General features: G+C 37.8%; 1 protein-coding gene across 3 annotated transcripts in view; it reads right to left on the reverse strand.

Annotated features, from left to right (window-relative positions):
• The window catches only part of LOC132107703 (T-cell immunomodulatory protein-like), a 203,699-nt gene that overhangs the window by 82,694 nt on the left and 103,502 nt on the right, over positions 1 to 17,503 (reverse strand). For all 3 annotated transcript variants that reach the window (XM_059513876.1, XM_059513868.1, XM_059513860.1), the window contains one exon: positions 14,122 to 14,270. In XM_059513876.1, the coding sequence (XP_059369859.1) occupies positions 14,122 to 14,270 (149 nt within the window). The remainder of the gene's footprint in view (positions 1 to 14,121; positions 14,271 to 17,503) is intronic.

A 17,503-nucleotide genomic window follows, 5' to 3' on the forward strand; every position in this document is an offset into this window, starting at 1 on the left:
AAATAATGAGGCCGCTGCCGATGTGAAAAAAAAGAAAAAAAAAGATTCAAGTCTCATGCATTGCAGGTGTGAGATGCACTTGGTATAAACAATGAGCCATCTTTCTGCAGTAAAAACACCCCTCCATTTACCTCAAACTGTGAAGCATAATAGCAAATGAAATCACATCCCAATGCATAAATCCAGGTCTTCACCCACACTCCTCATGGGAGTCTTCTGTCTTGTCCCTCATAAAACTCAAGCACTTCTATAAAAAGGTAATCCTGACATCATGAAGTGTGCATTTGATGGCATTCACTTATACTGTACATGTATTAGCTCAGCTTAATGGATCTCTCTGATTTCGCTCCGCTCTTCTCACACAGCTTTCAATGCTTCCGAAGACCAATGGTTGATCACTCCATCCCTTTCTCCTTCTCTGGCCTCTTCTAAACATTGTAAAGGTATACTACACCCCAGCAGGTGGTTTTGAAAAGTAATACTGCTCGATGAGCTGTGCAGGGGCTTCCTGTGGGTAAAGACATGCGTTTTTCAGGGAATAATGGCTGGTGGTTGGGACTGTTCTTCTGTTCATTTCTCACCTTACATTGGTGGATTGCACTAAGCCAGCCAGTTCAAATAGCATGCCATCCACTGAAGCAATAGTCAACGCTGTTTTGAATGGCATTACAAAGTAGCTATGTGATTCAAACCCTTAGTCAATCTCATACACTCCCCAATTACAGGGCAATTCAGATCTTATAATCTGAGTTCAGTTTAGAAGGCAAATTAAAGGGATAGTTTAGGGATATAAAATTTACTAACCTTCACGTCTTCCAAACTTGTATGTTTATAATTCTACGTATGTAAAAACAGAAGAACTAAAGTTAAAGAGGTTTGGAACAACATGAGAGTAAGTAAATGATTGTCAACTATCCCTTCAAAAATAAATTAAGCAACCTTGTGATTTCTATACCCGATAGAGTTGAGAATGACATTAAATTATTGTGGAGAAGCAGCTGGAGTGGAGACTCAAACCCCCATCCCAGCAGATAAAGTATTTAGGAGGAGATGGACCACTTGTACAACAATGAATGGAAGAAATCATAATGTGGATGTAGAAACTCTTGCTATTTTGATAAAAGAGGCAATTGTTTTTAAGATAAAGGCATCACCTGTTTTTGCACCTGCACACTGAAGCAGAGAGGTGATTAGAGCAGTTCAGAAACACAGAGAGAGAAATAGAGAGAGACAGAGTATTATAAAGTCTCTCAAGAGCTCTGCTAAGCCAGAACACACCTGCTGGACCACAAGATGGACATCCACCTTGTAACAGTCACAGCCTATTACAAGGCAGGCTATCTTTTTCTAGGGGTATGTTCATCCTAGCCACTAGGTGTCACTAATAGGACCCCATGTTTAGAGTCAAAAGGGGAAGTAGTAGAAGGAAAATTATACCACAGCACACCTTCACCTGTTCACTGCTGTCGTGGAAAATCCTGACTTGGGAAACTTAGTGTTTGCTGCCCAAATGTAAGTGCTGTTATATCATGTTTTGATTTTTGGAATATTTTTGATTTAGGTGGAGACCTGTTACTTGTAAATTGCTTGTTTGTTTGTTTGTTTGTTTATGGATGAGTTGATTTGTTGTATTTCTTTTTCTTGTAGAGGAATTTTTGTGCAATTATGATTCTGCTGGACTACTTACCAGAAGAACAATTTCATTGACTGTCTTTGGAGGCAGAAATGTCCTTATCCAAAGAAAGACATTAAGAGACCATTTAAAGACTAATGACCAAGTCTGGTCTCATCCTGTGGGAAATTACATTGCCTCAGTATTCTCTGTGCTCACCTACATTTTTGATTTGGACAGTTTATTTGGTTGATGATTGTTTGGCACACGCTTGCGTCTATACTTCAATACATGTTTAAAAAGAGTTTATGCTCTTTTGAGTGTTTATTTCCATTACTTTTTGTTTGATTTCTTGAAAAACGTTATATCCTTCACAGGTCTTGTTTTGCAAATATGATCCCCCCTTTTTTTCTTATAACTCATCAGTTCTAAGTAGCTGGGACAGTTATAACCTGCTGCCTGACTACAGATCAGCTCATACCTTTACACACCACCTGTGTTCAAGTGAGCTCCTCTACATCTGAACCACCATGAAATGATCCTTGATAGAGATGTCAGAAAGATGCTGGAAAAAATGTGATCCAGCACTTCATAATTGTAACATCTGGATCAAGTCCACCCTAATCACCAGATAAGTGTTTTTGGCAGCTCTGTTGGTGGGTAGGAAAGAGCGACAAGAGGTGGAGAGAGATAGACTAGCAAAGGCCTGGTTACTCTCTTGTCCGTGCTGGAGCTGGCGTATCCTCACGTACATGATTGGAATGGATTTTCAGTGTGGCTTTTGGCTGTTTAGCTGTGTTTTCCTCTGCTGATACTATCTGAATTGACAAATGAAAATAAATTAGATTTTCAATGGTGTCCTTTACATTAAAATTCATTAGGTCTGCAGGATTTAACAGGAGCGGAGATGATGTCTAGCCTCATTGGTGGGACACGGCCAATTGGCATTTTAAAAAAAACTCTCTAAAATAAAACTAAAATGAGTCAGTTTTACATACTTTGGGCCCTTCCAAATATCTCTGTTGTAGATCAAGGCATTATTCCTCTTCCCTGACAAGCTCTGGTTGGCATCCTGAGGCTGTTGATGCAGAACGTTAATTAATTTTCAGCGTAAATGGGCAGGAATGGGGAGGGGGTGGGACTATTAGCCCACAGCATAGCGGCAGTCCCATCGAGTGGGTCATTTGCATGGCGGGAGAATGACTTTGATGTACAAAGCAAAGTGACAGGAGAGAAAGAGAGAGTTAGCAAAAGAGGAGCATGAAGGAACTGGAAAACACCCTGTTAATTGCCCTCTTGTGTGTAGAGGAGGGGCTGCTGGCTGCTGGCGGAGTTCGGCGCATCCGACGGGATAAGGTGAGTAACAGGAGTAGCCTTCAGCAAACTCAATCATGTTCAGCCACAGCCAGAGACTTCAGCATGCACCAATGGAAATGTATTTTCTCTTCTTCTATCTCAACACACAAGCCAACATATGGACACAGTCACTAGCTGCATTTCCACTGTCGGGCCAGTGGGAGCCAGGGATTAATACAGGCCGGGTGGGGCTAATAGCCTCGGGCCAGTAGCACCGAGGCCAGAATAGCACAGGGTTTCCACAATCAGGCCTGAAGCTCTGCTGTGCATCACTAAAACACGCCCTTTACACGCCTCTCAGGAACAACGTCATGCAAACTCATCATTTCACCGACAAATAGAAGTTATCAGAAAACTAAAAAATAAGTCACTGGAACATGCGCGATCACAAACAAACATGATAAAAGCGGCAGTTTGTTTGCATGCTTTGTTAAATATTCAAATTAAAAAGCATTGATATTTAACTATAGAATAAGTGATACATTGATCATAATTAATTAATTTATCAAGACTCAAAATTAATCACACTGAAATACATTTATTTATATTTTATTTATTTATTTTTAACGCTTATGAAAATAACCTGCTTATTCAGTCGAGTCTGTTTCTAGTTATTTGTAGCCACAGTGGGCTATACGTCACATTTAGAATGAATGATAATATCTCTACTTTTATAAAAGCTCCCGAACAAATAACATTATTATATTTTTATGATAGGCTACGTGGAGCTAAATTCTCGAGAGGAGACTTATAACAGATAATATAAGTTACTAAATAATTACACGATTGTGATAGAGAATAAGAAGCTGGCGTCTGATTTCTTCAAGCGGTCATATTTACCATGTTTACTATGGTCTTTTGCATCGCTTATAAATATTTCTGCCTTGTATGGTGATAATAATCCAAATCGGATCAAGTTATTGCAAACACTCCTGCTGACTGAAAGTGAGTTTTAAGCTCAACTTATTTAAAAAAAATTGTTTAATGCTGGTGTTAAAGATGTTATCTTTCTGAAATGATCCGCAGCGCAGACTCTTTATTTTTATAAAAGCTCCCGAACAAAAATCGTTATTATATTTTGATGATAGGCTACGTGGAGCTAAACTCTCAAGACTTAGACTAGACAAGACTTATGGCAGATAAAATATGTTACTAAATAAATACACAATTGTGATAGAGAAAAAAGAAGCTGACGTCTAATTTCTCCAAGTGGTTGCATTTACCATGTTTACTATGGTAACGTTAATGTTTAGCGTGCATAGCCTTTTACATCACTTATAAATATTTCTGCCTTGTTTAGGGATTATAATCCACATCGGATCAAGTTATTTCAATCACTCGCTGCTGAGTAATACTGAGTTTTGATCTCAAATTATTTTAAAAAGTCTTTAATGCTGGTGTTATAGCTGTTATCTTTCTGTTATGATCCGCGGCACTGACACTCTCCAGACTCAGAGAAACTCCGCCTTTGTTCACAACTCCTCCTCTAGCCCCAGCTGGCCCGCTTTGGCCCAAGGTTTTCGTCGGGCAAAAAACCCAGGCCGTTGACCCCGAGGAAGCCCCGACGAGGCACGATCAAGCCCCGGAAGTGACAGTGGAAACGCGACTGGCCCTGCCACGCACTAGCACGCCCGGTTTAAGCTCGACAGTGGAAACACGGTTACTGACAAGTATAGGGACATATATACACAAACACACTGCGCTAACATACTTGTTTCTGTGTACAAATCTTAATTCATTTTTGATTTAACACACAAACAAACTCCTTTCCCTGCCCTTATCTTTTCACCATAATCATTCTTTATTCTCATGAGCTGCTGTCTAATGTGTGTCTCTCGATTTCTCTCAGACACACAAAAAGGTTGATTTTATCACAGCTAGCAGCCACTTCATTTCCGGAGGATAGTTAACTGTGTGCGAAAAGCAGAGTGGAGCTCTATGTTGCGATATGTACCTCTTAAAAAGACTGATGGAGAGAGACTAATAAATGAAATGAATAAATAATGAATGAATTGAAAACCAAACATTTTCATCATCTGTTCCGCTCTTAACCTAATATATTTTTTATAAATTATTTATAGCACAGTCAACAAAATCAAAGCGATATAGTTAACAATATTGCTTACAAGACTGTATTCAAGGGACATTTTCAACAGGGTGATATGCCACAGGTTAGACTGCCTAAGTTGTTACTATCCCTTGTTTTGATAGTTTTGTCTTGTAAGTAAGTATGGCAAACAGGCAGGGTTCAAAAATGTTTCTCTTTTTGCAATTTTCTTAAAACATTTTGTTAAGTTTTAGGTTATTTGAGAATAACTAACTGGATTCAGACTTTTGAAACCCATTGTATTATATAATGTGTAACATTATAACATTCTACAAAAAACGTATAACTTATAATTTATTGATAATTTAACGAATCCTTGCTGAATAGAAATATTAATACAACATAAAATAATAATATACAATTGTGCTATACAGGTAAGAAAATGACATTTTGTTCATGACAGCAATAAATTCTGACGGATGTAGTGTTATCAGACTGGAAAGCTGATAGCACTCATATTTAATGTACAAAGAACAAATAAGAGCAAAAAACATTCTTTGTATTAAGAAGCCAACTATATGACTTGAGCTGAATCTGAATGTGAACATTAGGAAGGAAAAATCCTGACATGCTGGATGCGTTCCAGAAAACTAACATTGTGTCCTGATGTTATATAAGGCTAAACAATGTTCTCACCATACGCATGAAAATGAGGGGCGATGGAGCGCTCTCACTGCTGTCTACATAATCTCACCCTCAGCTCTGAGGTCAGAAGTCACTCTCTCGCTTTTGAGGCAACCACAACGGTTAATCTCTGCATCAGTGCAGAATGCTTGAGTGGAAAATGATTAAACAAATTCTTAACAAAGCTGTATCAGAGGGACAAGATCACACTGCTGCTAATGATGAGATCATAAGATTTGGATTCATGGAAAAGCTAAAAGAATTCTATGAGGCCGAGAAGCTGTGATTGTGCATTATTTACACTGGCAGAAGTGAACAAAAACTCTACGTGAGCGGAGAAGTATGAAGATGAACAAAGCTAGTCCTCTTCTTAGCCCTCTTAAAGTGATTTTATTGGTGAGTCAGAGGGCTGATGACCAAGCTGTCTGCCGCTCTACATTTCATCTGGAGACGAATGGGAAAAGAAGGGAGTGTGCAGGAGATAGGCCAAGTATTTGACATGTAATCTGCTGATAAAGAGAAGATTGAAAAGCATGCTTGCTTAGCTGTTCTCAACCATCTTTGCTCTCTCTCTCTATCTGAAGACCAGACCAAGGGTGAATTCAACAGGCAAACAGCAGTGAGGGAGAACAAAGCTGAAAAGGAGGACACAGAAGCACCAGAGTAGGTGGAAGAAAATGACAGGAAAGAGAATGCACACTTTGTTCTTTTGAGATGGCTGTAGTCATGCCTAGTCACAATGTTAAACATCCATAGTAAATGTGTGTAAATTGTGCTCTGTGCATGCATTTGTAGCTATGTCAATTTTGGGCAAGTCCATTCACACTGCAGATATCATAGCAATGCCCAAGGCAGCTATTTTCCATGTAGCCGAACTGGGGAAGACCGAAATTCTCAAAACTGTAAATCAAGATTACGTGTCAATTTATTTTAAAGCAGCAATTTCAGAGGTAAAGTACTGGTACTTTGACACTCAATTCAGGACAGGCAGCTGCTCTGGGTCTTCACTTGTCATATTAAATCAATTTTGTGGTCAAAATGCTTGCCTTGGCCAGATATTAAAGTAAACATTTTGTCAGTGAATGTACAGTAGACAGGCGGGCAAAATATTATGTAAAAGAACATGTAGATCTGTGCAGACTTACAGACCTGCCAAGAAAGAAAGAAAGAAAGAAAGAAAGAGAAATAAAAGAAACTCACTTTCTGGACAACTTTAGCATCTTCAATAAGCCTCAATAAGCCTTTTAATAACTAAATCTAGAAAAAAAGCATAATTAATTAAAAACAAACAAACAAACAAAAAAATTCTAAATGTTGACATCGTTTCAGCTGAAAAACACACTGTACTCCACTTTTCCTTCCCCAGTCATGTTCTCAGAAAGTGACACACAGAGAATTACATTATCACAAAATGATCTCTCTATATACAGAGCAGAGGATGAAATGGGGTTGTTTGAGTCAGAGGTACAGAGAAACATACAGCTACTTAATCTCCTCCAAACTCCTCCACATCAGTGTCAGCATGTGAACTGGACTCATGTGGTCAGTGATGGACCAAGGCTTGAATTCCGCCTAGAAATACTACCACTCCAGCAGTCAGTCAGTGGTACGTCCACACACACCCATGTGCTATAGATGGGGCATCTAACAGTCTAAATATGGAACCCAACTCAAAATGGAACCCATTTACTTTTTCAGTACAGGTTTATTCTCTATATGTAGATGATTCATCAGTTCTGCTGACATCAACCAAGTTTAATTTTCACAATCAAGTCAATTCCAGGACAAAATAATAATTAAAAAAATCTATACCCTGTTTTACTCAGTAATACATCAAAATACAGAAGCAAAATATTATTTTAAAGGCAAAGTTCACCCAAAAAATAAAATTCTGTCATAATTTATCCACCCTCATGTCGTTCCAAACCGCTATGACTTACTTTCTTCTGAGGAAAAATAAAAATGTTTTAGTGAGGGGCGTAACAAATTCATACAGTGATAGTCAGTTCCAATGACTTCATTAATTTTACAGATAAAAACAATTCTTTAAATATCTCCTTTTTTGTTCCAGAGAAGATAAAGTTTGAAACAACATGGGGGTGAGTAAATGATGAATATTTATTTTTTATTTATGGGTGAACTATCCCTTAAACACTGTGCTATGGTGGATAAGGCATACAATGCCACCGGTAGCTCTGCAAGCCAAAAAAGAAAATACATCTAGGATACTGTTCAACCACACACACAGACTGACCTGGAAAAGAAAACTGCAACTTTCAAAATTAAGACTGAAGATATGATTCATAAATGTAACAACTGCTAAAATTTCCTTTTCCACCCAGGCACATGATTATGTTTTAAAATCTACAATTTCAGACTGAATTGGAAACTTTCAAATTGGTAAGACAGAGCACAACAGAAGTTAAAAATAGCATCCACACCTCATCTACCAATGACTTCCCTTTATCTTATACTGCCTAAAGAGGATATGACAGAGAGATGTGATAGACTAGACAGACTAAGGCCCAATCCCAATTCTACCCCTTAGCCCTTCCACTTTCCGCTTTCCCCTACTGCTCCAATTCACGCGTTCATGTGAAGGAGTAGGGGTGTCTCGGTTCACTTTTGGTTGGAGGGGTAGGAGAAGGGCCAGACAGCCCTTCAAATGAAGATTTTTCAGGACCACACTTCAAACGAAGTGGTATGAATTATCTCGGCAACTTGGCTGACTGAGCGAACAGAAAGACACATAAATGTAAGCTTTTTTGCCATTAATAAAGATTTTAACCTGTTAGCCAGCACCCCCCATTATGGGACTCACAGCTGAAAGTGCTCTAACTAACTTATAATTGTAATAGTTTCCTACTTCAGTGTGTTACAAACATAATTGTGGTGTCTTTAGAAAGAAGACCCTTTGGGCTTCACTTTTTATCAACCAGATTTGATAATGCTCAAAAATATTAAAAGTTATAGACACTGAAGTGCCTTGAATTTTTTTTTACCACTCTTAAATATTTTTTTATTTGATATAAAAATACATGAAATGAGTCCTGGAGCAATCTAGAAAAGTAATGGGTTGAAAGCCACATGTCTCATGAGTTTCTATTTCAAATCTGAATAAAATATCATGAAAAATGAGACTCCTGCAAATATTTTTCTGAGACTATGTCTACACCCCCCACCCCCCAAATATGAGAAAATATATTTCCCAATAGCATTGAAGGCTTCTACAAACTAATTAGTCAGTAAACATACCACTGCATATTTTTTTTTAATTATAAAACACTAGACATAAACTTAGACATCATATAAATGATTTATTTGAGCACTAGAAAAATACAATAAGAATAATTTGAGTAAGAAAAATAAGAAAAATAATAAAAATAAAAAAAGATTTAACATTGTTTGCCAATATAGAACATCCTGAGATTGCTAGAGATGCATATTTTACAATGGATTACGATGCAAATAAGTGCTGATGTGCTGATGGCCACTTATACAGATGGTAATAACACAAATGTGCCGAAGTAAATAATCCACTCTCTCTATTCATATAGACGCGTTCACTTTGATAGCCGTGACCATTCAGTAATAGCGAGCTGATTTGGGCTGATTTGCACTCAAACAGATGGTAATCATGCAGATACATTCACATTCAACATAAAACACACTCTCACATATATAAAAACTCTCTAAAATAAAAAGAAAGAAAGGAATTTGCGATCGCTGTAAGTTCCGCCTCCATCAGCTGACAGGTGCGTCAGAGCGCGTCACCAGCTCTGAGGAGAGAGCGCCAAATTCAAATAAACTATTTTCCGCCTATTTTTCATTCATTCTTTTTTCCGGTGGATCGCCTCATTCTGTTTGTGACACTGTACGCTGCAAAACCGTGCCGTGTTTTTACTACCAAGACGCAGTTTTCGACCGTGAGTTATTCCATAACAGACGCAAACAATTCTGTCGCTGAAGAAATGAAATGTAAACAAAGGAATTATGATCCATATTACAACGTTATTGCTTCGTTGGACTAAACGTGCACTATGAGATGTCGTTCAGTGGACCCTTACCTTTCTAACTAAACCGGGATTTACAGCTGTGGATGTGTTTATGACTCCTTATTACGACGGATCTGGTATGTACAGCGTTTTCATTAATTATTTTTTTTATGTGTACTGCTTACACAAATGTAGCAAATACAGTATAAGCTTTCCATTGAAAAACAGCGATCTGTCTTCGATGCTTGAGGCTTAGATCTTTATAATGATACATAGTTTGTCAAGATTAAATTTGTCCTGTTTCATTTAATCTATTCATAATCACTTGCATGTGCGTGTGGGAGAGGCTTTGAGGACGAGGGCGTTCTGGTGCAGGTTAACAGGTTTTAACAAAAAGTAATCATTTGTTTTTTGTTACATTATATCATGAGTAGAGTTGTTCCGATTCCAATACTAGTATCGGAAATATCACCGATACCACAACAAATTCTGGCATCGGCATCGGCGAGTACATGAACCCATATACTGATCGGATTCCATTTTCTTAAACAAGACCTAGTTATGACCGCTAGCTTTGCTTAACGGCTGCACGGTTTTTCTTCGCTGCTCAGAATGCATTGCAAACACAGGAAGTTGTGCTGTGTTGCCACAAGCAACCCCTGTTTAGAGCAGCGAAGAAGACATGAAATCGAAGACATGATCTATATATGGATCATCGCGTTCTAAACTGCCAACACACAGTGAAGCTGCTTCTATATTATAGATCAGTGGTTAGCAGTATGTCCGCTGTTTAGCAGTATTTCAGACTGGACCAACCAGACAGTAAACGGCGACTAGGGATGCCACAAGTACTGCCACTTTACTACCAAGTCGGTGCTGAAAATGTAAAAATGTGATGATACAGCGTCTCTGTAGTACCGGTAGTAAATTACCGACTCCCGAGTATATTCGGTACCCGCAGCTGCGTTCAGTCACTTCCGTGTTAGTCTAAGCACAGGGCTCCAGACTGTAACCGAATATAGTGTCTGTGAATATTAAACTGCAAAATACTATTTAAATATTACTCCTGCAAATTCTACATCTCTGTGGGTGACGGGCGCAGATGCGGGGGAGCTCGCTGTTTTGTAGTCTCTGCCGTGTGTCGCTATTTGAGGACACGAACGCATAAACCGTCACTTCATGAGAATTTACCGTTTCATTTGAGAAAACTGTCATATCATAAACATAGACATTCAAAGATCGATCAAAGACCCATCAAAATAAATGTTCGGTTTAATGTGAGTAAATTGACAATATATTAAGCTACTGTTGTAGCCTTCAGTAGATTTAGCTATGTCTCTATGTATTAAAAATAATACGTCTCTATTAATAATAATAATTATGCCTAGACGGTTGCTTGTTTTTTACTTGTTTTGTTGTAAAGAGATTATCTGATTAATATATCATTTTTTATATTCCTAGACTTATTTGTTGCAGTTTTTTATACAGTTATATTGTAAAACTGTTTTGAGTGTTAGATTTTTTGGCTGCATTTGAAGTTCTTTTTCGCTTAAGAAAATATATAATATTACTGTCAAATTCATGTCAGATAATAAAAATACTGTAATAAATACAGTAGTTCACCATGTATTTGTTCATGTTTTATTAAGGGGTAAGTCTGAAGCACACCATAAAATAATTCTAGCAATTTACACAGGTCTAGTAGTATATACACTTGTATATACAGATACACACCCAGGTATCGGCAGCACATTAATACAGAACAGTAATAAAGGCTCTAATGCAGACTAGCACACCAGTATATGTGTGTTTTGAAGGAGCTAGACAACGTATTTTTCACCCCTAACCCTTGACACTCTGTTTCAAGGGACAAGGGGAAGGGGAAGGCGCAGGGGTAGGCGAAGGGGTATAAAATGGAATTGGGATTGGGCCTAAGTGACAGAAGTCCAATGAGGAGTGGAGAAAGAGGCTGATGAGGCAGTCTGAAGCTGAAAAGGATGGAGAGATGAAGAACCCATAAAGAGAAAATAAAGATGAAACACAGAATTTTATACAAACACGTTTTAATCAACTGATGGTCCTGAAACATTCAGATCAGTATAAATCTTTACACGCGCCATATCTGCTGAAGACTATGCATGCCTCATTTAAAACAAGTGTGAAGCTCTCATTTCAATTTTAAATGGTTTTGACTTCGTAAATGTCTCTGGCTGGTTGGGTATACTATCACCCGCCAACCCACTCGCTTGCTTGCTCAAAAAAATAAAAGAAATAACAAAAACCTCACTCACCAACTCCGACACACTATCACCTCAGAAACCATGACAACCTTTATTCACAAAATGGGCCGGAAGCCGTTTAAAGGGTTTTGGGGGAAAAAGAAAGAAAGAAACTGGCACAACATTATTAATCTAAATCCGTCACATGTCAGCATGCTTCCTCTGACCTCATGAACATATGAATACAGCCCCATTCAGACAACCACTAGACCCCTATATTCAGCATAGAAAAATATTTGCTCACTAAATGTTGCCTTTTTTATTTTATTTAAATATACTGATTTGGTATATGATCAAAATTCAAATACACATTAAATCGGTAAAAAATTATATTACAGTTATGGAATAAGCTTTATTCGATTGAATAGCCAAAGCTGAAGGAGCTCTACACTTAAAATGATTCCACCAAGAGTGGGGAAAAAAGAAACCGGAAAGAAGAGAAGAAAAAAAACGAAATGAAAAAAAGGCAACCAAGTGTGTCCTGAATGATATAATTGCAGAAAGTGAGGTAAACCACAACAAGAGCAAAAATTCATATAAAGATGCTGCGGTCTTTAACGAGAAGGTTCATGGGAGGGTTTAGAGAGATCCAAGCACAGATTAGTGGGAGATAAGAAAGTGGCCATCTGTGAGGAAAGGAGCTTTTAACATCCAGCTCCTGGCTGATGAGAATCAAATCACTCTCCTTGGCATCTTAGCCATTAAGAGGCGACGGTAATGACAATAGGCCGATTGAACACACTCTGGTGTATCTCTGAGGTCTCTGGATGCATGTTGCCTGATTACTATGGAAGTGCTGATGATGAGATTGGCTGTGGGGTGATTAGGGGAGACTACAGCAACACTAAAGACTTATGACACGAGTGGAAGGTTAAGCCTCTACTGACTTAAAGATTAGGTCAACCTAATGTATTAATCATGAAGACCATAGACTAAAGACCAAAAATAAGCAGATCATACAAAAGAGAAGCGTTTTCTAGGATTCTGTGTGTGTGGCTAAACTGACACATGTGATCCTCTGAGTCTGGACACAAACCTCCTGCCCTTCAGGACGATGTGAAGTTGTTTTTGTTTTCTCTAGTATCTTATCTCAATCAGAGGGCTGTTAATCCATCCATGCCCTTCCTGCTGTTCTTTCAGGCCTGCCTGTCCTCACTCAGGTCAGGCCAGATCGAAGACGGGCGACAAGCTTCTGGCTCTTCACAGGCACCTGCTCTATCATGTTTGTTGATGGCAACACTTAGCTAACACTCAGCCAACCTTTGCCCTGCCATTAATTCACTGTTAACATAAGAGTGACTGCAGTGTGTATGATGTAAAAATGCTATTTTAAGCTTTTCAATGGAAAACCAAATCTTTTTTTTTTTTTTTTTTTTGATCCATTTACAGAAAGCTGATGTCACAACCATAAGCAAATTAATATTCAACATAAATGCAGCATGGTCAGATAGAAGGTGGAATAAGATCATGTAGAAATATAAGTGGAGAGGAAAACCATAAAATGCCCTAAAAGTTTAGAGAGTTTCCCAAATTCTTGCTTTTATATGATCTTGCAGGATCATCCTAGAAACCAATCAACTTAAGGTTTCAATTCTTTCAAAGAGAAATAAAAGAGAAGGAAAAAGTGCTGCAGTGCTTTGAAAAACGGCTACTGTGTTATCAAAAACATATTATTTGGATAAAAGGAAAAGTATTAAAGGTTGCCTTCGAGAGGCGGGTCTTAATACTCTACAAGTACTCTGACAAATTTCTGAGTAACTTGTGTTACTTAGAAAACAAAAAAAAAACCTTATTAAGAGTAGGTCCTCCATTAAAGTAAAGTATTTTACTTTTTATATTGAGATGTGTCTGGCATATCTATCTCAAGACGGTGTGGAAATCTAGTGTTTTAGTGAGATATGAAACATGTTCATAGTTTCATAACATCTCCATTTATACACTTTTTTCACCATCATCCTCACCTATGCTTTAGATGTAAACAGTAATCATTACTTGAGCAGTAATTTCACTGGATCCTCTCTTCCTCTTGGGCTAATAATCAGTTGTATCAATACTTTTGCTTCTACTTATATAATTATTAATATAAATAAACTACATAATTTGTACTTGAGTACAGATTTGGGCTAGCCAGCTCTGATGCCAACTTACCTAGCACTGGTGTTACGGAGTATGACGAGGGCATCGGGAAAGCCATCCAGGTTGTAGTCTCCTAAGTGCAAGGTGATGGGAAAGTCTGGAGAGAGCACAAATCCCCACACAGAATCCTTCCTTCTGAAGTCTGTCAGCACCGGCACCCACTGAAACAGCAAAGAAAGACGGTTACATCAGCTGGCATTTATTACAAGTGTAGATCACTGCTAAACTAAAAGAAAACAATATAGTTCTATAAAAAATGTAACTATATTCACACCATAGTTCAATGTGGCCCTTGACATGAATCGCTATTTTAAGTATAATGCAGAAAGTACACATCTACATTTTTTTTAAATGTATGTTACTGCACATTAGCTGTGAAATATTGTGACACTTTGAACAAAGTTAATGCTAATACACAAGATTTTTTTTTTAAAGTAACAAAATATAACATTAAATTATAAAATGTGTTGATGTTATGATGAATTTGTCAGGGTAGGGATGTTTTAAGCAATTGCGTCAGTTTAGGTGCTTCACCTGTCTGATACGAGTCACATTTAACAGGTCATGTGGACAACCTCGCCAAAAAAAAAAATGGACTGAAAGTAGCCAAAGCAAAGCAGCACACCAGGCAGTGTGGCATTATGGTCCTCTCACTCTCTGGGTTGGGTCATTTGCACAAGTGCAGATGCTACAGGCTTTTTATTCACTCATGAAATGTAAAACAGAGAGCCAGTTGCATCTCTGCATGCTTGCATCCATATGGATAGAGGCACACAGACACGAGGGATGGAGAGAGAGATTACTAGATATATTTAGGGAGGGGGGAGATGGACACAAGTGAGAAAGTCAAAAAGAGAGAATGCAGGAGAAAGAAGGCAGAGCATTCTGTAATGGCTGCTAATAAGATTTTCTCTCGGCCCTTAAGCACACACACAGAATTAGCAATGCAGAAGGTGGATCAGGCAAAAAGATGCATTTGTACAAAATATGTCTAAAGCTAATATTGCTAATATCTCTAAAGCAACAACTAACTGATGTTAGTCTCCTCTCCATTGAAAAAGAAAACTGATGTCAAGATTGTGAGTCATGTTGTGCACGGTAGGCTAGCCGCCTCATTATGAGTAAAGGTGAGAGTCCTGCAATGTCTGTGTGCATTGCAGAACCATTTCCCGCTAAGTGTTTGACAGATTCTCTAGGACTATTTCTGTTAAAATGTGGTATACAATATTTGATTTGAAGTTCATACAGTTAATGATATAACAATAACAAAACATACAAACAGTTGAAATCTTCACAATAGCCAAAAAATTAAAGATATGATAACTAACCTATCTATATACAATCCGAAAACATAAACATTCAAATAAATTGTAGAACATTACTAACCTTAAAACTGCTGGAGATGTAACAAGTACTGACTGCCAAATATATCACAATAACTAACCTTTAAACATTACAGACATAGCACTGTAACTAATAGTGTTGGGCGATATGGTCATTTTTCAAATCGTCCTATCGTCAGCCCGTGAGATCGACGATACACAATATTATCGAGCATGGGTGGAGCAAGAGAGAGAGATTCTTTGTTCTTGTCATAGCATAACTATTTGGTGTTTTAAACCGCGCAGGTGCGCGAGAGAGAGCCTATAGAGTCACCAATAATAAAAAAAAAAATTACTTTCAAACATACTGACTGATTTAACTAATGTTAAATATAAAAATACTGTATTTAAAACAGCTAGTTCATACATAGTCGGACGCAACTGTCATATCGCACGTCCGCATCTGCGCAGGGAAGTTATCAGTCTAAATGTTCTGCAAAATCAGTCAACGGTGAAAATCAATAGCAGATTTCATTTAAAGTCCAACAGTTAAACACTAATATTGGGCATAAACGAACATTTAAATATAAAGTATTTAAAACAGGTAAGTTGATATATTTGTAGTAAAGTTGAATTGAACTAATGCATCAGTCATACAGCGCTCCGGACCGCACGCCTCATGAAGAGTCTGACGCACCGTCACAGAAACAAGAATGAGATGCATTCTAACATAACTGTGGCATTAAACTCAGTTAGTGAGGGCTCGTTTAATATATTGCACATACAGTATATAGGCCGTTTAGATTACTTGTTAAAGTGCAATGAAACACCTTATATCTGCACACGATGTACGTCTGTTTGTGGATGGAGACTTTGTAACAGCCAAAACTATATATTTTGCATCATCACATTATAGTGCGGTGTGCATGAAAATAATAACAAGGGGGCAGATTGAACTTATTATCCATAGTGGTTCTCACGTAGTCCTTCTACGTCATCACCACATAGTGTGTTTTATAAGTTAAGTGATCAGTCTTTAAGAAAAGGACTACGTGAGAACCATGCACTATGGATGATTAATTCGCTCTGCCGCCTTGTTAATTATTTTGTCTTTAGTTTATTTGTGACACCAAGAAAGAGTTAATCTCTCATGTATGAGAAGAGCGCGTTGCCGTATACCAGCCATTAAATGTGTTCGACACCAACTCGTCGTTTTCTATCTCTTTCATTTCATGGATTTAACAAATTATTCGAGTCAAAACTTCACCGACTACATGCTCTAATCCTCCTGCGCGTGCGAGGTGTGTGTGTGAAATGCGGGCAGTGAAATTAAGTGAAATAGCTGGGCAGTTTAAAAGCCGAATTATAATAAGCAGCCTAATAAAAATAAAAGTTATTATTATTATAATCTAATACATTAATAGGAAAATGAGCCTAATATCGTCTTGATTATTGACAGAGAATTCTGCTTATGTCGATATCTCTGACGATCGTCGATACACGATACTATCGTCTATCGGCACAACCCTAGTAACTAACCTTTAAGCCATTAGAGTAGATTTAAAACAATTACTAACTTTGAAGGTGAAAGTTAGCAGATTCCATAGGCTAGTGTCAGCGACCAAAAAACCTGTATCAGCCTATAAATTTAGATAAGATTGTGGGACATGCTAGAGTTCTGAATCAGAAGATATTAAAGATCTGCCAGATGAGCAGAGGATAAGGGAAGATAAGATCTTTAATGTATGATGGAGCTTGATCATTAAGGGCTTTAAAAACAAACATTAAATCAATATCCTTAAATTAACAGGAAGCCCGAAGGGGACTAAAATTTGAGTTATATGACTGTATTTATTTTTGGCTGATGTTAACAGCCTTGCAGCAACGTTCTGGCATTCTGGAATCTTCTGAAGATTGAGCAACACCAAGATAGACAGATAAAACAAAAATGATTAACATTTAGAAATGATTTGTAGCTCATAAATAATGTTCTTGAAAAAAGTTAATGTGTTTAGCTCAAAGTTCAAGAATGACACCCAAATTTCTTACCGCGAGCAAAACTGAAGGAAAAA

Source organism: Carassius carassius, chromosome 2, assembly GCF_963082965.1.
Source record: "Carassius carassius chromosome 2, fCarCar2.1, whole genome shotgun sequence".
Classification (NCBI taxonomy): domain Eukaryota; kingdom Metazoa; phylum Chordata; class Actinopteri; order Cypriniformes; family Cyprinidae; genus Carassius; species Carassius carassius.